Here is a 26,044-nt window from a genome sequence, read left to right as displayed (position 1 = left end):
GTCCTTGTCTGACAATTTTAATATTTATGACATTTCTGCTTCTGTTTATATTATTAGTACTCTTGACCTTATTTCACCCTCTCTTTCTTATCTGCATGACTAGTAATTTTTTGTTGGATCTGAACATTTTGTATAAAATAACAGTAAATACTGAAGTAAATAACATTTACTTCTAAAAAAGGGAACATCCTTTTTCTTGTGTCAGGTTGCTCTTTTGGGGAGGCTGAGTGGATGTGATCAGTCAGTCTGGGATTTGTTACAGCTTTAGTTTGACTTCAGATCTTTTGGGAGCAGGATCATACTTATCCTTTTTCAGGGCTTGGGGTCTGGGTACTGATGAGGTTCTGGGGATCTCTTTGCATTTTATATCCAAGTACCAGCATTCTGAACCACTAAAGGTAAACCTCTGCTTTACAGCTCAGCTGACTGCTGTTTGGGTTGCCGGAGGGAATTCCCTTTTATTTCTAAGCATGTCCCGTGCTTTCTGTCCCCGTGGAGATTTCTCTCACTTGGAATGCCTCTAAGGGATATCCCACAGCTCTCTCATCTGCCTCCAACTCTTGTCAGCTGAAAGTCTGGCATGCCTCAAAATAATTTTTCTCAGATATTCTGCCTATTACCCTCCACTTAGAAAGGATGGCTTCCATGCATCTGAGGAGGTTCCACACACCTCAAACAAGGTCTCCTTTAGCTTTCCTGTATACCTCAGCTTTTTGTTGCCCTTCTAGGAACAGGTGAAGGTCCATGGAATGTAGTTTCCAGGTGGGTATAGACCTGCTTTGTGGCTGGGGTCTTTCTTTCCTTTTCTTTAAGATTTATTTATTTATTTATTTTCCCTCCTCCCCCCACCCCGGTTGTCTGTTCTCTGTGTCTATTTGCTGTGTCTTCTTCTTTGTCTGCTTCTGTTGTTGTCAGCGGCATGGGTCTCTGTGTTTCTTTCTGTTGTGTCATCTTGTGTCAGCTCTCCGTGTGGGCTGCGCCATTCTTAGGCAGGCTGCACTTTCTTTCGCGCTAGGCGGCTCTCCTTATGGGGCACACTCCTTGCGCATGGGGCTCCCCTATGTGGAGGACACCCCTGAGTGGCACGGCACTCTTGCACGCATCATCACTGCACGTGGGCCAGCTCCACATGGGTCAAGGAGGCCTGGGGTTTGAACTGTGGACTTCCATGTGGTAGATGGATGCCCTAACCACTGGGCCAAGTCCACTTCCCTGGGGTCTTTCCATATTACAGTCTGTCATACCAGCTCACACATGGCCATCAAACCCAAAGTATTAGCTGGATTTTCCTTACCTCTCTAGAGAGGATTCCTTCTCTTGCCTCTTGCTCCTCTCTCTTGAAGGGAGTTTTTTGAATTTCATACTTTTAGGTTTCTTTGCATCCTTACTTTTCTGGTGGGTTCAGAAACTTAATTTTGTTTTTATTGTGAGAATGAAAGTGATAGACTCCTGTGACTTACTACATAATGAATGGAAGCAGCTATATAACTTTTAATTTAATTAACATTTCTGACACCCAGTTTCTTCATCTGTAAAATAATCTGTAGGATTGGTGTAGGGTCTAAAGATGATGTATTGTATATGCTCATTTCCTTTCCCTTTCTCCTTTGGGTAGTACTTGAAATGATGCATTGTGTGAGTATAAAATCAAACTCACAGTGCACTATTTCCTTCTCCCTCATTTAATTGTACTTCTTTCCTTGTTAATGATCATTCAATATGAAAGAACTGACTTTTCACCATTTGCTTCAGAAAATCTTACGCATCCCAGAATACAGCTAGTTTTATTCACAGCTCTGGCTTAGGTAAATTAATAGCTGGCCCTAAAAAAGTCAAATAAAATAGAATACTGACTCTCAAATATCATCAAATAGATGAATATTTTAAGGAAGTCATCCAAGTTACCGATTTATACATCTGACCACATACAATGATCTCTGTATGTTAATAAACAAATATTTTTTCCCCACCATCCTCATTTTATCTGCTAGGAAATCTAAGCCACAGAGATATTAAGGTGACCTGCTCAGGGAATAAACACGAACCACGGTGGTGCCTATCCTTGAATGTAATTTTAACGTCTTGATTTCCACTGCAGTCACCTAAACCATGCTGCTAATTCATGCTGATTTGGAATTTCCTGGAACCTAATTCCATGTCACATTTTTTATTTTCTGAAGAAGATACAAGGAACATGTATATTAAGAAACCCACTTCATTTTTTGGAATAGACATTAATAAAAATGCCACAAAAGTTCAGAAAACCACATGTAAATGACACCATATGTGAAGCCCTATGTAAATGATGAGCTCTAGAAATAGGCAGGACATATTTGGATAGCAGGCACAACTGTGCATTGATATTGGTTAAAATTTTTCTATTTCTTTCCAATCCATTTTTCCCAGGGACTTCACCAGTAAATCTCCCCTCTTTCCTCCAAATGTTGGAAAATATCCAAGGGTTATCCCTCATATTCTGCCTTCTAAGCAAAAGAATGTTTGTTGATGTTTTTTCAGTGGAGATTTTGATTAAACTGTAGCTAAACTGATGCAAGTGTTTTGGTTTATATGATGCCCTAAAGAATTATTACTGATGTCATTCATGTGATCACAAGCTGTGTTTACAGCAATAAAGAAAGCTATGCTTGGGTGGTATTAATAGCCCTACTAATTACATTACTATTAAAAAAAAGTTTATGGATGATATAAATTTCTATATTATTACTCCAATGCTCTGGCAGTGGCATTTTTCCAGAGGAAGGCATTGGAGAGTTCACTTGTTTTCTCTTCTTTGCATTAATTCATGAGATGGAAACAAGAGACTGAGTGAAAGAAAGAAGGAAAGGAACCCCCCCTTCCTCAGACATCTTCTTCTACCAAAAACAGATTGTGCATGGGATCATTATCTTTTTACATTTTTATTTTAGGATTTGAAATTTATTTCATATTGCCAATAAACATATGACAGGATGCTTATTTCACTGGTAATCAAGGAAGTGAAACTTACAACAATGAGATATTTTTCATCTTTCAGACTGACAAAAATATTATTGATTATATCCTATGTGATAAAGAAGTAGGGAAATGGGTACTTTCAAATACTGTTACTAGGCTTTTGCATTGGTAATGGCTTTGGGGGGGGATTTGATGATATTTATCAATATTTAATATGCCTCTTGACTCAGCATATAACTTTTTAGAAATCTAAATTGCAAGATACTCTCATGTATATTCAAAGATATATCTACAAGCTTGTTTATAACCATTTGAAAATGGTTATAATATTACCTCAAATATTGTCTGAGTCTCTTGGCTTTCCATGGTTCTTTCCTAGTATTTAGCAGTATTTACAAAGTGGCTATCTGTCTTAGAAGCAGTCCAACAAAGGCCTTAGAAGATTTATTACTAGAGAGGTCTTTAAATTTATTTTACTGCTCAACCAAATTTAATTGGAAGTTCTCTATTAAGAGATTTTTTTTAAAGATTTATTTTTTATTTATTTCTCTCCCTTCCCCCCCCCACAATGTTATCTTCTCTCCATGTCCATTCACTGTGTGTTCTTCTGTGTTCACCTGTATTCTTGTCAGTGGCATCCAGAATCCATGTCTCGTTTTACTGTGTCGTCTTGCTGCGTCACCTCTCCGTGTGTGCAGTACAATTCCTGGGCAGGCTGCACTTTTTTTGCACTGGGCGTCTCTCCTTACGGGGCGCACTCTTTGTACATGGGGCTCCCCTATGCAAGGGACACCTCTGTGTGGCACGGCACTCCTTGTGTGCATTGGCACTGTGCATGGGCCAGCTCATCACATGGGTCAGGAGGCCCTTGTTTGACCCTTGGACCTCCCATGTGGTAGGTGGACACCCTATCTTTTGGGATGAATCCGATTCCCCTCTATTAAGAGATTAATGGGATTGAGATTAGCAACAATAGTACATATAGACAGATCCAAGTAACCAAATATATTTCTTAAGAAATTAGTACCTAAAATATTAAGTTTATTTATTTTTTTACATTAGGCTCAAAGTCTCCCATTTGAAATCCATGGCAACCTGGCTTGCACTTTAGAAGACACTCTACTCAGCAAACAAAAATTAGAATATCACATCTTTGGCCTTCTCTTTCCTCAAGCAAGCAGGCTAATTAGAAAGCAGTAATATCAACTTCTTGATTTTGAGCTTCTTTGAATCCTTATTAAAAGACCTTATTTTGCTTCAGAGAATGAAGCCAAGAAGTACTTTTTGATGAATATGAAAAGTAATCACTTTTTATTAACCAATTCTTCCCTGAACTGTTTTTGTTAAAATCATGATTTCCATCTAAAACATGAATGAAGAAGGATTCATATGAGCATCCAGTGCCTGGTTGACTTCTGCACTTTGGCTTAGAGCAAATAAAGTTTTAAAAGGGAGATTACAGTGATGAAAGTGTCAGAGATAGCAAGCAGTTTGGGGACAGCACTCGGGAGAAAAAGTGAAAGAGGCTTCGTTTAGGGTAGCGATAGAGTCAACAGGGAGGGAGCAAGGGCACTTAAAGGCCTCACACCGTGTTTGGCATACATTGAGGGCTCAGGAAGTATTTGTGAAGTTTCAATGAAGACAAATTTGCATCAGTCAGTCTATTATCCAACCAAACTGAACTTCGTGACATGGGTGTCTCAGAGTCCATTTATTGGGTGTGTTTAAATTTTAACCATGCAAGTCTGCATCAATACACAGGGCTACATGGGGTGTAGCTGGAGACACCCTCTTTCGAGGAGAACATCCTTTCCTGGTTTTCAGGTGAAGCCATCAATAAATAGATTTAGATCAGAGATTGGTAGAAGATTGGTAATGATTTCTTCTGAGGAATCATAACCATTGGTACATCTGGTTGGATATTTAATTATGCCACTTTCTGAAAATGAATTGGAACTACTGTAAATTGTGCAAACGGTGACCCTGCTCTCAAAGGCACTATTAATTTACTCCTCTACAATATTATGGACTGGTAACCTGAAAGAGATCTGATGAGTAATTGCTGAATGGAGCATTCTGCATACTAAGAAAATGAGATGAGCCTCTTCGTCAAAATCAAGTGGCTGATATTTTTTCTCCCCTCTTCCTCCTTTGCAGAAACTAACAAATCCAGTGAGCGGTTGGAAGCCTTTTCCCTTTGTCAGGTTCTGGACTAAAGCCTGTAAACTCTGATATCCCCACTATATTTTCACTTTTACACTTTCACTTCAAATTATTAAATTATTGTGTTTTTTAAAAAAATACAAACTTGGTAAGAACTTAGGTTCAATGTACCTGTAAGGGCTAAAGATGAATCCCCAAATCACCACAAGAAGGATGATTTCTTAAAGGGGCAAAGCTGGAGAAGTGGAGGACAATTTGCCACTACATAGAGGGTTCACTTAAGTCTGGCAAGTGATGGAGACCACCGTCCATACAGAACTGCTGGTATGGAGGTGGGGCAGCTCTGAGGGTCTTGAAAGTCACTAATAATCATGAAAAGAGCCAAGTGAGCTAGTGCATCGAAGCCTAACAGTCGAGAAGGCTGCCTAACTAAGTCTAAGTCTAAATAAATGAGTGGATTACATCTGTGCAGTGTCTTCCAATGGAGATAGTTTGTTTCTTTTTTGGAGGTGGGGGTAAGGGTGACAGTGCAGGGACAGGTAGAACAGCTCCCTCTCTGAATACAAAATCAGAATTCTAGAGTAAAGGATGTGTGTACCATGAAAGAAAGGCCAAGAAACAGCAATGTATTGATTCTGTTTGCGATGTATTATTTTGCTCTGAATGACTAGGAAAGGGAAGACTGGAGATTGGATAGAGAAAAGAGTGGTAAGATGGCTGGCAGAGGAGAATTAAATGCTTTTCCAATAAAAGTTGGGGGGAGATAAGGAAAGGGAGGCCCTGAAGTCTGTGTTCTTGCAATTGCAGTGACTTTTTAACTTGTCACCCTCCTCTTGGTTGTGGATTTTGGGGGTAGTGGAATTTAGGGAGCCCATCTTTACTAAATTACACCTAATAGCACAATGCCTGACAGATGAAGCCCCTCAAAAAGCAATTGTTGAATAAATGAATGAAATAGGAAGTGGAAGAAGGAAGAAGGAAGGAAGAGAGGAAGGAAGGAAGGAGGAAAGAAAAGTAAGAGGACTACAGTTTAGATGAAATATAATCAGGTCACAGAGTTCCAGAATGTTCTGTATGGTGTAACCATGGGCAGAACTAAAACTATAAAACTTTGGATGCTGAAGATGGAGTTGTATTCTTGCTTGTGCACCAGGTTGACCCCTGCGGTTCACAGACACTCTGATGGAGGAACATACTTACCAAGGACTGTCCTCTCAGATATCTAAGTTACTCTACATATTTTACTCCAAAACAACAGAAATGAGGGGTTGAGAGCTATTCAGTTTCCATATAGTAAATAGCTTATCATTTTTAATAGCACAGAGATTTTTACATTTATGTCACTTACATAAGTTCTGCCCACACATTTCTGTTTAAGAGAAGTTACTTGCGCAAGTTCCTTAACTTTATTTTTAGAAATTGAGTTCTTTGCTCACTTCTGAATGATCTTAGTTTCTTTTAATCTAGCAAAAGTTTAAAATCAATAGCTTGCTTAAAGCTGTGCTATAATGCTTCCGAGTTTAACACTGCACAGCTGGAAATTTCGACCTCAGCAAATGGCATCCACTAAGCCAAAAGAAGAAATAGGCTTGCAGGTACAGAATCCGCTGCTTTGAATCTGGTGAGCCCCAGTAGTCCATTGAGTTTGTCTGCAGTGTGCTCTTCCGAACAATGGCTGCTGAGCCACGAGCCGGGACCATAGCGTGGCCGCAGCCTATTCTCAGCTACAGGATGACACGCTGGTGGCCATTTCCCTGGCTTGCAGTCTCCAAAGTTTTGTGCTCTCTCAGGGAATTTTGCAGTTCTTTTTCATCCACGATTATTTTTATGCTTTTCTTCTCCACCCTGATTGTATTTTTTTTTTTTTAAACTTTGAAACAGAAACAGTTCTTAACTTGATTTAAAAAAAAATGGCGGGACTCCTTTCAATGAGCCCATCCTAGGACAGTTCTGATCTTTGCAGTAGTTCATTAATAACTACTACTTATAGATTTCTTGCCACAGTTTCCACTGAAAACACTGTACTGCTCATTGGCAATTCCAAACAATTGATAGACTTGGGGTCTTGATTATGAAATAATTCTCCGTCTGCAAACACCTCTGTTATAATGATAGAGTCTTCTAAAGCATCTATGGCCCTTGTCCCAAGAACTGATTCCTTGTCTGAAATTTTCTGGGAAAGAAATGCCATCCCTTCCTGGCTGTGGCCAAACCACAGCTCTCTTCCCTCAGCTTCTCCAGCTGGCATGTGCCTGGGTCAGCAGCCTGGATGCGAATGTGACTTTACCAGCTGGTTCTGATCTGCTTTGCTTTCTATCTGCGTATTCAGTTGGTTACAGTACACAGATACTTTCTGTGTGTACTGTGTAAGGAAAAACATGCAGGGAAAAAGACTAGCAAGCCTAGTTTCCAACATACTTTATTTTGCCTTCCTTGTTGCTCTGAGCTGTTTCTTGAGCTGGGAGTTGTTATTTGCAGCCATGGCTTAAACTGAATCTGGATTTTCTCTACAATATCAGGATTCATGACAGTCCTATCTAAATAAAGGGGAATAGGAATGTTTTTCTTTCCATTTCCGTCATTTGTCTAACAATTAAGACTGTGTGGGAAGGAAAAAGCTGGGATGGAGAGAGAGAAAACAGGAGGAGATAGGGAACTCACACAGAATTGAGTGGGGGAGAAAGGGCAGGAAGCAATTCTGTTTGGTAATTTCATGGTCTTCATCAAAGCTCTAAAACAAACACAACCTCACTTCTAACACAAGCACTGGTTTAGGGATTGTTCTCTTCATTTGGTAACTCTCCCTTCTCTTTCTCCATCTCATAGGGTGCAGACACTGCTGCAAGTGCAAGGGCTCCTTCTGAACAGGGCCTCTCCTCTGGGTGCCTGCTCTTTCTCTTGGCTTGGCTTTCTCTGGCAGAAGGGTCCCCATCTACACCCTGGAAAAGGGGGGGAGGTGGCTAGAGCTTGCACATTTTAGAATTAATAAGCACTAGCATAATGACAATATCAGGGAGTTCTCTCAATCATGTTGGCCACAGCAGTGGTGCAAAAGCACACAAAGCTACTCTTTTTCGGATCATTCTACAAATCAAGCCAGTGTCCCCTCTGGCATCCAGGAGCACCAGAAAAGCATAAATATTGGAAATTTGGCTATTGAAATTCTAGGTCCTTGTGGTAAAATTTATTTAAATTAAGAGTGACATGTAAAACTTCCAAATTGGAGGGAAGGAGAATCATTTTCAAAGCAAATCTGATGCTGATGATGACAGCTCTACTCAGAATGCTATTTGCCTACTGCCTGTGCGAGGCGTTTTTCAAACATCGCCTCCTTTAGTCCACAAGAGAGCCATAAAGTAGTTACAATTACTATCCTGAGTCACATTAAATGAAGAAATACAGCAGAGACAAATTATGGAAACTTACCAGGGTGACTCGATGGTTCTAGCATTTTGATAAAATTGAGAAACAGAGGTCTTGAACCCAATTATTTTAAGTTAATTTTAATCTCGTGGACTTAAACAGTAATTCCTATACATGATTCTTAGAGATAGATAGCCACTTTTTAAAAAATGACTAATTAGGTAAAGGTAAAAGGAAGTGCTCTTTATGCTATTTCTTGGGAAGAAGAATGTGTCAACCAAATTAAAAAAGAAAGTGGTCAGAAACATAAATTCTGATCACATTTTCTTTATTTGGAAGCCATTTCCTTTCTGTTTTTCCCTTTTAGGTCACTAAAGGGGCCCAGTCACTCCAATTGTAGTTAGAACCCACCATTTGCAAGCATCACAATTCAACTTTGGTGAGTTACATGATCCTCCTCCTAGTCTTCTAAAATCTCAGAAATGGAAATCAATGAAACCAGATGTTCAAAAAATGTGTAGGCAGGAAATTCTGATCTGAAGATAATCACAATGTATTTCTAATTCTGTGAAGAAAAAAAATGTTTGCTTCTTTTTTCCCCCTGCAAATCTCACGCAGCAGACTGCAATAGTGTCTGCAAGATGGCTAACTGCTGAGTCTTTGATTTAATGAAAACTTAGAGAAAGCAATTCAATTCACTGCAGGGACTACTTTATTCTTCCATTATGATTCTTTTTTAATGAGAAAGATGATGGTAAGGATAAACTTCATTCCTCTGAATTTTTACACTAATTACATACAAAGCACCATTTTGGCAGAAGGGGACTTATCTCCTTCAGGCAATACAGTTATCATCTTGTAACCACCCTTCAATCTCCCACATGAATGCTGGAGCTGCGTGCCAGGAATGAGTATTCCTCTATGCCAGCTCTCAGCATGGAGAGATGAATGCTTAAAGATTGCCAGAATTAACATAGACTCCAGATAAACCAGAGAGACAAACTCGCCCAAGCTTGTATGCTGTTTGAAATGAAAGAAGCAGAAGGGCATCCATTAATGAAGTATTTAGAGAATGAGGCATCATTTGTATGTGTGACTATTTATATGAAGTGGTTTAAACATTCATTAAGAGAAGATAGTGTTGCAATTCATGTCAATTTCCTTCAAACTAAATGTCATTTATTGCACTAAGTGATACTGAGAGCTCTGCATAAGGTATCACTCTATCTGAAATTCATACACTTTAGCTCAAATGGGATAGGACTAGTGCGCACTGAGGTTAAGACTGAGGGATACTCAGTTTAGTGCAGATTCACCCTGTAAGCACTGCATATGTTATGGAATGTGTGTGTTTTGGCACTTTTCAATGGATTAAGGCTCTGATAAATAATGGTTCATATCACGCTAGCAAGTTTCTGGGAGTAAGTGCATTTTGGGAAATTGTACTTATTGTTCTAGTCTAAAAGTATGTCATAACAAAGAGTGAAGTTTAATGGTGTTTCCTAATATCCTTAAGTGACTTTGAGGGAGTAGCATATGTAGTGGAAACTCTGGACCCAGCAGTATTCATTCATCATCATTACCGCAGAATAATAGTAGACAGCCAATTAATTCTCTTTCTTTCTTTTTAAAATTCTGTCAGGTTTGTTGAAGTATAATTTAAATACAATAAAATTCACCCCCTTTTAAATGTACAGTTCAAAGAGTTTTCATAAAAACACATAACCTCCACAACAATCAAGATACACAGGAAATTTCCATCACCCCCAAAATTCCCTCATGCCTCTTTGCAGTCAATCTCTTTTCCCCACCTCCAACCTCTGGCAATCACTGAGCTTTTTATGTCCTTATAGTTTTTGCCTTTTCCAGAATATCAAAGAATCATATAGTATGTAACTTTTTGTGTCTGGCTTCTTGCAATAAGAGTAATGCTTTTGAGATGTATCCTTATTGTGCCGTGTATCAGTAATTCATTCTTTTTTTTAATTGCTAAGTGGTTTTCTATTAAATGAATTTACCACAATTTGTTTATCCATTCATGTGTTTGCATTGTTTATAGTTTTGGGTGATTATAAATAAAGCTGTGATGAACATTTGTGTATAGTTCTTGCATGGATGCTGTTTTCATTTCTCTTGGATATAATAAGCAGGAGTACAATTTCTGGGTATCATGGTAAGTGTATGTTTAATTTTATATGAAACAGCCAAACTATTTTCTGAAGTGGCTATACCATTTTACATTCCTACCAGCAGGATATGAGAGTTCCAGTTGCTCCACATACAGGCAGGTGGTTTTGGTAGAAATGGGTTCTAATTTTTCTCTTGTTATTTTCACAGCATATGTGTATAGCATTCCTCCCTCAAAACCACTATTCCCCCCATCTGGGAGCATATACATAATTCCCATAATCAAGGAGTCAGCTTAGAAATCCCTGAGGAGCAACCTTCTATACAATGGGGCTAAAACTCTCAAGTCATACTTAAAAGTAAAAATAAATGTGACCCGACAAGGAATAGGAATGGAGGTTTGCCAAGTTATTTCCCACAGGGGAGACTTTATAAGAGGCAACAATGAATATTATCTCACCAGACTTAGGTAAGTAACAATAATATTTTGCCCATGACTCCCAAGGGAATGATAATTCAGTATTTACATTTGCCGAGTGCTTTCTTATTCTGCCAACCCTTTAACAGTCCCTTCTCCTCAGAGATTTAGTCAAGGTTATCCAGAGGACTGCAAGTGGAGCTGTGTGTGGATGGACTCTGCTATGAGTCTTTCATGCTTCTGCTATGAAAAAAAAAATTTAAGCTCTGGTTTAACTCTTTTCACTGCTTTGGCTTATGTTTTTGAGTGCCTAGCTAAGCTTTAAAGAAAGTTCCAACAGAGGCAGGGAGCAAAGATTCACAGAGGTAGAACTGAACTCTTAGAACTGGGAAGGCAATATTTCCAGGTGTCTTCAGGCCTTGACATACTGTGAAATGTCAGGTACCTTGTCTCCCTGAGAGCCCTATTTGGTTTTTATGACATTCTGTTAATTTCTTTTAATAAAATAGGTATGTTTAATCTTGCATTAATGGTAGCTGAGAACTTAGCCTATTTAATTGAATGTGAAGAAGTGTAATGTTTCTGCAGAGAACAAATATGAAGCCTAGCTTGGGTTGGAAGAGGCGACTGCTACCTTTCTGATTTATGCTTCCCCAACCCTCCTCTATAACTCAAAAGGAAGAATGGCTTTTTTGGTATAAACTCTGAGAAGAATATGTAGGTAAAGTGCCAGAGCTGTGGGACTGCGTCATTGAGTTGTGCTGAAATATTGTGTATGGACAAGGCTGTCATTTTATATATTTATCTCATCTCTTCCGCCCTATTTGAATGTTCTGGGTGGGGAAGGGCCTGGAAGAGAAGGCTGGGAGAGAATGAGTGCTTGCAGTACCTAAGGTAACTTCATTTCTTTAGCCTCCTCATTTGAAACTAGACCTCTAGGATTTGTCTTCTGGAATTTAACGCTTAAAACGAGAGTATTCCTCATGAAGAGTTAAGCATGCAGTTCACTTTTCAATACTCTCTCTCTTTGGGAAAAATCAAAGGGAACATACACAATGAATTTTTAAAATAAGTGCTCTATTAATACTATTGGAGACTTGTTTCATTTGCACACTGATGCAAAGAAATATTTAAATGATTAAATTAATACTTCAATGTCTATGTTTCAAGAATTTGCTGCAAAGTAAAACAATGTAATACTCATCAAATTACTCTGAGCTGGAAGCTTAAACTTTTAGAAAAACTTATGAAAATAGTTTTCAAAGAAAAAAACAAAATGTTTAGAACCAATTACCAGGAAAACTAGGGTTGTTTGCATGCTAATATTGTTCAATGATAGCAGTGATTTATTTTCTTTCAGGGTGTGTTATAAAAAGAAGCAGACACTTCTGATTCTACTCATGTTTTCATTACTAATTCTTACTTTTTTCAACACCATGACTTGAGGCAGCAGAACAAGGACTGAAAGGAAAGTGTTTTCTTTTTCCCCCTCAATATCCTCTTTTACTTTACTGTAAGGATTGTTCCACAATTCTTACCTCCCATAGCAGTGAATAAATTGTTGATGGGAAAGGAAAAGGAATTAAAGAGAGAACTGAGAAAAATGATAGAAGGGGAAAAAGAGGTGGAAATTATTGGCTTTAAAAATTTTGTGGTGTATAGATACTCAGAAGGTAAAATTGCCAAAAGAGAAACCAATGGTAACTTTTATTTAAAAACTGCTGAAAGAAGTGTTATAATTAGTAAGCAAAACTTATGAAGAAAATGTTTAATGATGAATTTTTTTCTTGATGAGAAATATATTCCATTTTCACCTTTGGTTTCCAAAGGCTGTCTGTCAAATTTCTGGAATCACAAAAGCAAGAATAGCTGGTTAGTCTTCAGTCAGGCCCAGCCTTGTTCTTCTCCCCTTTTGTTTACAGTCTTTGTGTTTTGTTTTCCCCTGATTCCTGATTTCAGCTGGTATCAGATAGAATTTAAAGAAAAGAAGAGATATGAGGAAGTCTTCTTTTGAGAATTTTCTATGAAAATCCTCAAGTTTTATAGAAGCCTCACAATTCCTAGTTACATTACTAAATCCCTTCTATGCACCTACAAATGAGTTTGGATTTTAGGCATAATTTCAATGGTTACAATACATTTCAATGGTTTATGTATGTTCATGTATGAATGATAACTTTAATATGTTTTTAAAATGAAAAAAATTAATATTGTGGGTGATGTCATCAACCATTTCAATGGTTACAATACAACTTCTGAAAAGTGGTTACAATTAACCTATTGAAGTAATCAGTTATCTAAATTTTACTTAAATTCTCAAACTTTACACTATGTCAGGGCAACTACTTTCTGAAGTAACTTTTTTAGACAGGTCTATTACGCAAATTCTTTGTTCTGAACAGCAAGAATTTTAGAACCCATCTGAAGAAATCTCAGCTCCAACCAAGGAGAGAGTTGGACTTAAAATTTCTTCAGTAAGATGCAGGTTCTTGAAGGAGATAGACTAAATTTTAGTAGTAATAAACTAATAAACAGGGGCATATTCAAAACTGCAGTCTGAAACTAATAATGGAACCTGCAACTTAAAATTCTTTCATCATTGATCAAATACAAATTTGACAAGGAAAATTCAATTTAACTTTGAAGTCAAATGTTGACAAAGTTCTGTAATAATATCACTCTAAAGGCGCTTAGAGAGCTTCCTGAATTTGTCATATTGTATTCAAATGTGGTGCTCCTAAGTTTTTAGAAGTTGTATAATTAGACTTATAAAACTTGTGTTGATTACAAATATATTCCTTAATGGTGATGCATGGGAAAATTACAATTAAATGCAATGTATGGATGATACTTATCAGTAATATTGTAATATTTTTGCAGCAATGGCAAAGAATACTATTGATATGATATTAACTCTAAGGGACAACAATAGGAGGGTATAAAAAGTTATGGGATTTTTCCTTTTGGAGTAACGAAAATGTTCTAAATCGAGCACAGAGCACAACTCTGTGATGAAAAAGAGAGGCACCGAGTGTATGCTTTGACTGGATTGTACAAAACTTGGGACAGTATAACAAAGGGAATCCTGTGGTGGAAGATGGACTGTGGTTAATAGAACAAATATGAGAACTCTATCTCCTGAATAATAACAAATATTTAATACCAATACAGGGTATTAATAATCAGGTGGGTTTGGGGAAAAATACACCAAATGTAAGATGCAGGCTATGGTTAGTGGTAATATTTTGATGATACTCTTTCACAGTAATAAATATTTCACAACAATGCAAGGTATTGGTGGTGGGGTGATGTACGAACCCCCGTATGATGTTATGCATATTTACTTTGTAAGTTCACAACTTTTACTAAACACTTATTGTTTATGTATGTTCATATATGAATGGTAACTTCAATAAGTCTTTAAAATGAAAAAAAAAAAAAAAGAATATGGTGGGTGATGTCATAAATGTGGTGATATAAGACATCCCCTGAAAAGATCTCCGCAGAGATTCAGAAAATAAAAGGACAAATCCTACTTGCTTAGAACTCTGGAGGACAGTGGAGACTGAAGAAGGACTCCACAAATGCTGAATTGAAGAAAAATATCAGGTAGGAAACTTCTGTCCTGGAACCCCTGGTCCACTCCTTCTCCCTCACTTGGTCCTGCACAACTTGGAAGGTGCTCAAAGGCAGGGGCCCAGAAGCTCTCCACCTCTCACCAGGGACAGCAGCAATAGAACCCAACACATTTGCAGATTCAGGGACCCAAGTCCACAGAGACCCAGGATGGAACACAAATCACTAGAAGCACTGCATACAAAAAGTTCCCAGGGAGGAAATTTTTTTTTTTAAAAGAGAGAAAGAGAGACCATGTTAAAACTGCAGCTGAAAAGTGCCTCACTCGACCAATCCACTTTCTGTTGAGTGGACCACCTAAAGGCAAAATGGACTTTTCTGGAGTGACCCACCTTTCTGGATTGACTATATATGGATTCCCAGGGTGGGACACCCTAATGGGAAAGAAACCAGATGAAGAAAAGCTTCAAAGAGGAAAAGAAAAGATGTGGGGGATTTAAAATGAACTGCTCTCTGACAGGAAAGTCCCAGAACTGAAAAGAGTGAAGAAAACAGAGCACAAAGTGTGGGAGAGAATTTATCATAGGAGCTTGAGAGAAAATTCTGCACAAAAACAAACAGACACAGATTCCTAGAGAAGGAACAGAGGAAAGGAAGTGTTCTCCTGGAGGTGAAAAAATTACACAAAAAGTGAACTCTAAAATATTTCACCACATATCCAAGGCAAGAGTCAGATGAAGAAGAGCTGAGAAAATCTCATCAACTGAAGATGGTCTTTTCTAAATGTCTAGAATAAGTTGGACTAAGCCTCAAAGAAGAGCCTTAACACAAAGCCAATCAACAAAAAACCTCTATAAAAGAGGGAGAAACTGACCTTCAGAATTAATTCATCAAGATAATCAGATGCCCAGATATCAGCAAAAAATTACAAGCCATACTAAGAAACAGGAAGATATGGACCATTAAGGAGAAAGTAAAACTTCAGAGGAGACTCAAAAGTTGGAACAACTAATTAAAAATGTGCAAACAATTCTCCTATATCAATTCAAGGACATGAAGGAAAATATGCATAAAGATATAAAGGATATTGAGAAGACAATGTGTGAACATAAAGAAGAGTTTGAAAGTTTAAAAGGAAACAGGAGAAATTATCAGGTTGAAAGGCACAATAATGGAGATTAAAAATCCACTAGAAGCATACAACAGCAGATCTGAACAGGCAGAAGAAAAAATCAGCAAACTAGAAGACAGGACAATTGAAATCATACAGACAGAACAGATGGGGAAAAGAATAGGAAAAATTGAGCAGAGTCTTAGGGATATGAGGGGCAGTATGAAGCATACAAACATATATATTATGGGTGTCCCAGAAGAAGAAGAGAATAGAAAAGAGGCAGAAAGAATATGTGAAGAAAAAATGGCCAAAAATTTCTTCTTATGAAAGATACAAACATACATGTCCACAAAGCACAATGTACTTCAAAAACTGAATAAATCCTAATAGGCCTACTCCACGATACACACTGATCAGACTGTCAAATGCCAAAGATAAAAAGAGAATTCTGAAAGCAGAAAGAGAAAAGTGATCTGTCACATATAAGGAATTCTCAGTATGACTAAGTGCTAATTTCTCATCAGAAACCATGGAGCACATGATATATCTAACGTACTGAAAGGGAAAAACTGCCAGCCAAAAATTCTTTATCAGGGAAAACTCTCTTTCAAACATGAGGAAGAGATTTAAATACTCATAGATACACAGAAACTGAGAGTTTGTCAGGAGGAGACTTGCCCTAAAAGAATCACTGAAGAGAGGTCTGCAGGTTGAAAGGAAAAGGCAGACGAGAATGGCTTGAAGTATGTGAAGAAATGAAGATTATCAGTAAGGGTAATAACTAAAAGGATAAATGTAATAGTACTCTATCCTCAATATACAACTCTACTCTCTAAATCCTCTAAGAGTCAGAATACAATTGAAAGAGAAGAAGGTCTATTTCCTGATAATGGACATGAAAAATATTAAGTGGTAAAGTGGGACAGAAATAGCATAAGGAGGGGAAAGAGAAGGATACGGGAGGAGAGAATGTGTATGCTATTGAATCTAGTCTGGTATCTTTTCAAATTATTAGGTTATAGGGTGAGCTGTGTAATATAAACCCCAAGGTAACAACAAAGAGAGTATTAAAAAAAAAACAGAAAAAAAAATGAGGAAGTGATCTGAAAAACATCACAAAAGGACAACTACACAGAAAGGCGATTGCAGTAAAGGAAAAGAGAGACAAAAAAGATATGACATAAAAACCAAAGGACAAAATGGCTGAAGTAAACACTGATTTTACAGTAACAAAACTGAATGTTAATGGATTAAACTCTCCAATCAAAAGACACAGATAGGAAGAATGGATAAAAAGGCATAACCCAACTATATGTTGTTTACAAGAGACTCACCCTAGACCCAAAGACACAAACAAGTTGACAGTGAAAGGTTGGAAAAAAAGATATTCCATGCAAATAATAACCAAAAAAGAACTGGTGTAGCTGTACTGATAGGGGAGAAAATAGACTTTAAGTCAAATCTGTTATAAGAGACAAAGAAGGACCCAGTATATTAGCAAAAGGGACAATCCACCAAGAAGAAATAACAATCATAAATATTTATGCACTAAATTACTGTGCCCCAAAATACACGAGACAAACACTGGCAAAACTGAAGGGAGGAAAAGACATCTCTACAATAATAGCTGGAGACTCCAATACACTACTTTCATAAATAGAAAGAAAATCTAGACAGAAGAGTAACAAGGAAACAGAGAAACAGAGAATCTGAATAATATGGTAAATGAAATATATTACAGAACATTGCACTTCAGAACAGCAGGTCTCCTCAAGTACAATATGGATCTCTCTCCAGGATAGATCACATGTTGCATCACAAAACAAGTCTCAATAAATTTTAAATGATTGAACTTACACAAACATCTTCTCTGATGATCATGGAATGAAGCTAGAAATCAATAACAGGCAGAGAACTGGAAAATCTGCAAATCCACAGAAGTTAAATAACATACGTTTAAGCAATCAGTGGGTAAAAGAAGAAATTTAAGAAAAATCAGTAAATATATTAAGATGAATGAAAATGAGAATACAACATATCAAAACTGATGGGCTACAGCAAAGGCAGTGCTGGGAGGGAAAATTATACCCTAAACACTTATATTAAAAGAGAAGAAAGAACTACAATCAAACAGTTAACTGCACATCTGTAGAAAATTTTTAAAACAACAACAAAAAAGAGCAACAAATTAATTCCAAAGCAAGCAGAAGGAAATATATTAAAAAATTAGAGCAGAAATAAATGAAATTGAGAATAAAAAATACCAGAGAGAATTAGCAAAACTAGAAGTTGGTTCTTTGAAAAGAGCAATAAAATTGACAAACCCTTAGCTAGACTGACAAAGAAAAAAAAGAGTTGATGCAAATAAATACAATCAGAAAAGAGAGGAGGGAACATTACTACTGACCCCACAGAAATAAAAAGGATCTAGAAGGATACTATGAACAACTGTATGCTAATAAATTAGACAACCTAGATGAAATGGACAAATTCTTTTTTTTTTTTTTTTTTTTTAATTTTTTTTTTTATTGACTTTGTAATAATATTACATTAAAAATATATATGTGAGGTCCCATTCAACCCCACCCCCCCACCCCCTCTCTCCCCCCCCCCAACAACACTCGTTCCCATCATCATGACACATCCATTGGATTTGGTAAGTACATCTTTGGGCACCTCTGCACCTCATATACATTGGTTCACATCATGTCCCATACTCTCCTCTATTCCATCATGTAGGCCCTGTGAGGATTTACAATGTCCGGTGATTACCTCTGAAGCACCATCCAGGGCAGCTCCATGTCCCGAAGATGCCTCCACCTCTCATCTCTTCCTGCCTTTCCCCATACCCTTTGTCCATTATGTCCACTTTTCCCAATCCAATGCCACCTCTTCTATGTGGACACTGGATTGGTTGTGTCCATTGCACCTTTATGTCAAGAGGAGGCTCAGATTGAAATGGACAAATTCTTAGAAACACACAAACTACCTCACTGATTCTAGAATAGAAGACCTCAACAGACCAATTATAAGTGTAGAAATTGAATCAGTAATTAAAAGATTCCCAACAAAGAAATGCCCAGTTCAAGATGACATCACAGGTGAATTCTACCAATTATTCTGAGAAGAATTAATACCAATCCTGCTCAAACACTCCCAAAAAAGTGAACAGGAGGGAACACTACCTAACTCATTTCATGGGGCCAACACACACTGATACAAAAGCCAGATAAAGATACTGCAAGAAAAGAAAATTACAAACCAATTTTTCATATGAATATAGATACAGAAATCATCAACAAAATACTTGCAAATCCAATCCAACAGCACATTAGAAGAATTGTACACAACGCTCAAGTGGGTTTTATACCAGATATGCAATGGTGGTTGAATGTAAGAAAATCAATTAATGCAATACACTACAATAACACAACCAAAGGGGAAAAACTACACGATCATCTCCATTGATGCAAAAAGGCATTTGACAAAATTCAGCATCATTTCTTGCTTGATACAAACTCTTGAAAAACAGGAGTAGAAGGAAACTTCCTCAACGTGATAAAGGGCATATATGAAAAACCCACAGCCTACACCCTACTCAAAGGTGAAAGACTGAAAGTTTTCTTTCTAAGATCTGGAACAAAACAAAGATGCCCACTGTCACCACTGCTATTCAACTTCATAGTGGAAGTTCTAGCCAGAGGAGTTAGGCAAGAAAAAGAAATAAAAGGAATCCAAATTGGAAAGGAAGAAATAAAACTTTCAGTATTTGCAAATGACATGACCTTACATATAGAAAGTTCTCAAAAATCTGCAACAAAACTACTAGAGCCAATAAACAGATTCAGCAAAGTAGTGGAGTACAAGATCAATATGCAAAAATTTGTAGTATTTCTATACACTAGTAATGAGCAATCTAAGAAGGAAATCAAGAAAAAGATCCATTTACAGTAGCAACAAAAAGAATCAAATATCTAGGAATAAATTTAACCAAGGATATAAAGGACTTGTACACCAAAAACTATAAAGCATGCTAAAAGAAATCAAATAAGATCTAAATAAATAGAAGGATATTCCATGTTCATGAATTGGAAGACTAAATATTGTTAAGATGCCAATTCTACCCAATGACTTACAAATTCAATGCAGTCTCAATCAAAATTCCAACAGCCTTCTTTGCATAAATAGAAGTGCCAATTATCAACTTTACTTGGAAGGGTATGGGACCCCAAAAAGCGAACAATATCTTGAAAATGAAGAACAAAGTTGGAGGATTCACATTAACTGACTTTAAAGCATATTACAAAGCTGTGGTCAAAACAGCTTGGTACTGGCACAAGGATAGACATATTGACCAATGGAATTGAATTGAGAGTTTAGAAATAGGCCCTCACAGCTATGGCCATAGATTTCCACAAGGCTGCCAGGTCCACTCAATTGGGAAAGAATAGTCTCTTCTACAAATGGTGCTGGGAAAATCGAATACCCTTATGCAAAAAAAATGTAAGAGTTTCCCTATCTCACACCATATACAAAATTAACTTAAAATGGATCAAAGACCTAACTATAAGAACCAGTATTATGATAAAAAAAACTCCTAAAAGAAAATGGAGGGAAGCATCCTCAGGATCTTTTGTTAGGGAATGGTTTCTTAGACTTTATACTCTGTCATAGTTTGAAGCTTCTTATGGATCCTAGAAAAGATCATGTCCTTAGAGCTAATCCATTCCTGTGCATGCAAATCTATTGAAGGTGAGAACTCTTGATTAAATTATTTCTGTTAAGGGTCACTGATTAGATTGTGTGATCCAGACTGGGTTAATCCTCATATTGGAGTCCTTTGTAAATGGAAGACTATAAGCAGTAGACACAGAGAAAAAGCTGCAGAGATGGAGAGAACAGACCCAGGAGCTCACAAAGGAACCCAGGAAAGAGGAAGCCACAGACAGAGCAAGAGGAAGCTGAAGCAAAGAGACCTGGCAAATGCCTCCATGTGTCTTGCCATGTGAGAAAGGATGCCAGGGTCATTGGCAGCTGGTTTCCTGATGATGTCTTGATTTGGACACTTTCACAGTCTCAGAACTGTAAGTTTTCAACCTAATAAATTCCCATATGAAAAGACAACCTATTTCCAGTATATTGCTCCTAGTAAATTTTAGCGAACTAAAACACACCCAAAGCACAAGCAACAAAAGAAAAAGTAGATAAATTGGCACCTCCTCAAAATTAAAAACTTTTGTGCATCAAGATTTTGTCACAAAGGTGAACAGAACACCTACTCGTGGGAGAAAATATTTAGAACCACATATTCCGTATGAGCTTAATATCTGGAATATAAAGAAATATGAATAAAAAGAAACCTACAACTCAACAATAAAAAGACAAACAACCCAATAAAAATGGGCAAAATGAATAGTTATTTCTCCAAAAAGGATATACAAATGACTGAAAAGAAAGTGAAAAGATGCTCAACATCACTAGCTATTAGGGAAATGCATATCAAAACTGCAGTGAGACATCATTTCATACCCACTAGAATGGCTATTATTAAAAAACCAGAGAACCACAAGTGTTGGGGGAGGATGTGGAAAAATATAAACACACATTGTAAAATGGTGCAGCTGCTGTGGAATATAGTTTGGCAGTTCTTCAGGAAGCTAAGTACAGAGTTACCATATGACCCAGCAATCCTGTTACTGGGTATATACCCAGAGGAACCAAGCAGGGACTGGAACATATATTTCACACTGATGTTCAGAGTGGCATTATTCACAATTGCCAAAGGATGGAAGCAACCCAAATGTACATCAAGAGAAGAATGGATAAACAAAATGTGGTATATACATGCAATAGAATATTATTCAGCCATAAAAAGGAATGAGTTCTGATGCATGTGACAACATGGATGAACCTTGAGGACATTATGCCAAGTGAAATAAGCCAGACATAAAAGGACAAATATTGTATGATCTCACTGATATGAACTAATTATAATAAGAAAACTTATATAGTTAGAATCTAGACTATACATGACGAGGGGATAGATTGGGGTTAGAGAATGGGGAGTTGACAATTAATTTGTATAGAATGTCTAGGTGTGGAAATGGATGGTGGTGATGTTAGCACATTGTGAGTGTAATTAACAGCACTGAATTACATAGCTGAATGTGGTTAAAAGGGGAAACTTTAGGTGGTATTATACACGTTACTGGAATAAAAATTAAAAGATAAAGCATAGGACTATACATAACACAGTGAACCCTATTGTAGATGATGGGCTATAGTTTATAGTATAATATAAGAATTATCTTCTGTGAATTATAACAAATGTATGACAATAACACAAGGTGTTAATAATAGGGTGGTAAAATGTAAACTCTAGTTAATAGTACTATTTTAATAATTTACCAGCAAAGGTAACCATCATTAAAAGAAATAAAGCAATTACAAAAAAGTGTTGTCATCAATTGTAACAAATGTTCCACCCTAATGGCAGGTGTTGAAGGTGGGGTGGTACATTGGAATCCTGTATTTTATGAATGATTGGTCTTCAAATATACAACTCGTCTAAGAAGAAAAATGTAAAGAAAAAAAAATTAATACGGTGATCCAGCAGAGTAGGTGTTGTCTGTGCCCGAAGAAGACCACACCTTGCTTGACTTAACCTGCAGCCTTGCGGGGTCAGTGGTCAGGGGAAATGTGGCCACCAGAGAGCTTCTCCTTACTCATACCAGACCTTATGTCCTCTTCTCCCTGCTTTGTAGTTTGTTCCCTTCTAGAGCTCGAGGTGCATCAGTAAAGAGATTATGTCTCCAGAACATGGTACTGACTCACCCTATACAAAATTAATGTAATTACTATGTTGATTTCCAGATGTTAGCTTAATGCCAGCCTATAAAAGCCTCTAAAGATGAAGCGTAAAACAAACAAGCATTCTGAGTAAATAAACACCCAAATAAAGATACCCCAGCAAATGTAGTGATAATCTGAAGCAATGGTAGAAATCACCAAAGAGGGCATTTTAGAAAGTGATTCCAAGCTCCCACTGACTAGAACAGACAGTCAGAATTTTCTCAGATCCTCTTCACACTTTTTTCCAAATACCTTGCTGCTCCCAGTCCTTGGCCTCTTTCCATTTGTGCCTCTCTCCTTACACACCTCCCCCTACAACGTCCACAATCACAGCCTCTTGGCTTCATTGCAACCACAGGGCTGGCTTCTTATTTAAGGTTTTAAAATTCAGGGAGAAAACCCTCCTTTTGTTCAAAAGTGTCTTCTGTCCTCCCTCCTGCCCCGTCCCTCCTCCTGTCTCCTGTCCCCCTCCTGTTTCCTGTCTCCCCTCCTACTTCCTGTCCTTCTCCAGCTTCCTGCCCCCTCTGCCTTCCTCCCCTCTCTCCTGCTTCTTGTCCCCTCTTTTGGTTCCTGTCCCCTTTCTTTAATCTCTAGACTCCTGTCAAGTAGGATAGATAAGCCCCAAAGATTACTTGCAACTCATTCTCTGGTGGTATAGCCTTTTTGATTCTAAAAATCACTAGAGAAGATGAACTCACCACCTCCTCTCATGAACTTTAATAATATTGAAATTTTACAAAATTATTCTCAATTTATTCTTAATATTCTTAACTATAATCCCTTTACTGGACTAAATAATTCTGTTCTTTTAATATTGATTCATGCTTATATCAAGTGACTTTAAAGTCAAACTGCACAGCACTCTGTTTTTGAAATGTCCAGACTACACATTCCTCACGTTAGCAGTCTCTCATAAGTGAATTTCTAATTATATGCCTCCCTCATTTCCTAATTCCTTCAGTTCTTCTCCGGATTGAGGCACCAATGGGGAATTGTGGGGAGAACATTTAGATACCACATTAGATACAGTTCACAGTACTAGCTTTCAAACCACATTGTGTTTCAGTGTCTACAGTAATTATGCTGGGCTTCTCCAGTAGTCTGAGCACCTGATTTTACTTGAAATTTTATTCTTTAAAGTAATTTAAATGTTAAATTTTTAAAAACCGATGTTAAATTTTATAAACGAGCACCAAGAACACCAATTTTTAAGATATAAATGAAATTAGCTTCTCCAATACTTTAAAACAAGTCCAAAATTAAACTGGAATTTAGTCTCAACTTGTTAATTTTTATTCCTACTCTAAGATGAAACTCAGTACTTGCCAAATCATTATAAATGAGGAAATATTATTCTGAACTGAATCCAAATAAGGAAATATAAAAATTAAACACTGATAAACAGTTCTTATAAAATTTACAAAAATATGATTATTTTGATTAATGTATACTATAGCTGGTATCCTTATTTATTAAGACATGTAATTGACTCCAAGTCTATTAATGATTATTTTTCAATATGTATTTTACAGCAAACAGATGCTATTGGGGGAAAACTGTTGCTATTTTAGAGCCAATGGATGAAAAAAATGTTTATACCAGATTTATTGGTGTAGGCATAAAGTTCTGAAGTATAGCCTCCAGGTATATACACCAAGGATTTTCAACTGCAATTGTCCCTTGAAAAGTTTTTCCTGCAATAACTCTTAGAGCATCACCCAGGACTTGCTTTATTGCTTTAGTTATTTTAAGTTTAGATAGAAGACCTCGCCTGACTGTTTATGGTAATTTTCTGTTTTATTTTTTCCCCTATGTGATCACTACAGTCATTTGTGTTTACTATATTTGTCTTCCTTGAGTCACTTTCCCAAAGCTCATTTATTTGTCTGTGGTTTCCTGGGATTTCCAGGGTCTAGGATTATTTAGGACAGCTGCATTGGGCCTGTTCAAGGTTCTAGGGAAGCACTCTAGATTCACTGAGAAGTATAAGGAAGGTTAACAGAAATTCATATAGTGAGCAAGTACATATCTGCCTATATATGCATTTCCCACTTTCTGCTGAATTCACACAATTTGAGTTTCTTTGTGACTTATTCTTTTGGCCATATCACTGTAAAAAGAAGAGTAAGATTTGGGGTTTCAAATGGTTTTTCTGATGCCATTAAGAGATAAAGAGTTATCTGGTCATGGATCATCATTCTTTTACCTGTTTCTAAAAGAGAAACCAAGCCCCATTCTTGGTGTTCCCATGAGCTTACCTTGTCTGACAGCTAGTGTGGTGGTATAGACCAAGAAGAGAAGGATGTAATTGAGGAAACTCTGAAAGACGGGTGTCTTGGCATGGAAATCTTCTGACAGGTACTTGCTGGTCAAGCCAATTCCACAAATAAGGAGGGATAACACCTGGCCCAGAGCCACCGAGACTAACATCTCCCTGGGAAATAGAGAAATACAGCAAAGATCAGCAAGAAGTCCACTAAAACAAGAACAGTTAACATGAATTGAGCACTCGTGCCATGCACTGGGCTAAGTGTAATCAATGTTATTTCTTTTAATCCATCACAGCAATCCTATGTGGAAGGTACAATTATAACAGGTTTTACAGAGGAGGGAGCCAAAGCTCAGACGGTTAAGGAGGTTGCCCAGTTACATACTGAAGAAGTGGCAAAAGAGATTTGTGTCCAGATTTCTCCAATTGAACCCAGCCTTTAGCCACTGCACTTTAGAGCCTGTGAGGAAAATTTATGCTATCTTGACACCCACTATTGCATTAACAAACTGCTCAGTGATGCCAAGAGAGTTCATGAACCCTGACCAAAAGGGACCATATTTCAACATCATCCTCAGTTTCTTGTATCAATAAAGAGAGACTATTTCCTTTAAAGAGCAAATCCTGGATCCAGGAACATTTAGGTGAAGGGGCTGTGCAGATGCCTGAAAATCCAGGAGAATCACTTCCAGTCTATTTCTAGTCCTTGGCTCTCAGTTTGCTCTAGAAAGAGTTAATAAGCATTTGTCTCTGCTCTCCACTATTCGAGTTACAATTGCCTGCACATTAAAATTGCTATTAGTAACAGAAATCCGGTGCCTGAGGTATGTGGCTTTTTCATAGGCACTGGCCCTGTAGACCACTGGAATGGGGACATGATGTAGGAATCAAGAAGTTGGAAAAAAATGTCCACCCAGGTTTTATGGCCATACGTATACAAACGCTCACCGTGGTCTGAGGCAGGAAGGGAAATACAAAGCAAGCTTCTGCTCTCCCTGGAAGTCTGATCTGATTTCGTGGGTTTATTTATAGCAACAAAAATATAAAACAAGCCAGCAGCAGGTTTTCTAAATGAAAAATCTTTAGTCAGAGGATTCCTGGGAACTATCTATTTCCTCCCACGTGGCAGATAGGAGTCCAGTCCATCTTCCTGGAAAGGGCACAGTGACCTGAGCAGTACCCTGGTGACGTCTTGTTTGTTTTTAAT

At 37.5% G+C, this 26,044-nt stretch overlaps 1 protein-coding gene across 2 annotated transcripts in view; it reads right to left on the bottom strand.

The window, feature by feature from the left end:
• SLC35F1 (solute carrier family 35 member F1) overlaps nt 1-26,044 on the bottom strand; it is a 416,388-nt gene that overhangs the window by 159,349 nt on the left and 230,995 nt on the right. For both annotated transcript variants that reach the window (XM_071218638.1, XM_004457695.5), the window contains one exon: nt 24,827-25,002. In XM_071218638.1, coding sequence (XP_071074739.1) covers nt 24,827-25,002 — 176 coding nt within the window. The remainder of the gene's footprint in view (nt 1-24,826; nt 25,003-26,044) is intronic.

This window comes from Dasypus novemcinctus, chromosome 11 (assembly GCF_030445035.2).
Source record: "Dasypus novemcinctus isolate mDasNov1 chromosome 11, mDasNov1.1.hap2, whole genome shotgun sequence".
NCBI lineage: Eukaryota > Metazoa > Chordata > Mammalia > Cingulata > Dasypodidae > Dasypus > Dasypus novemcinctus.
This window is presented reverse-complemented; position numbering and strand designations above follow the sequence as displayed.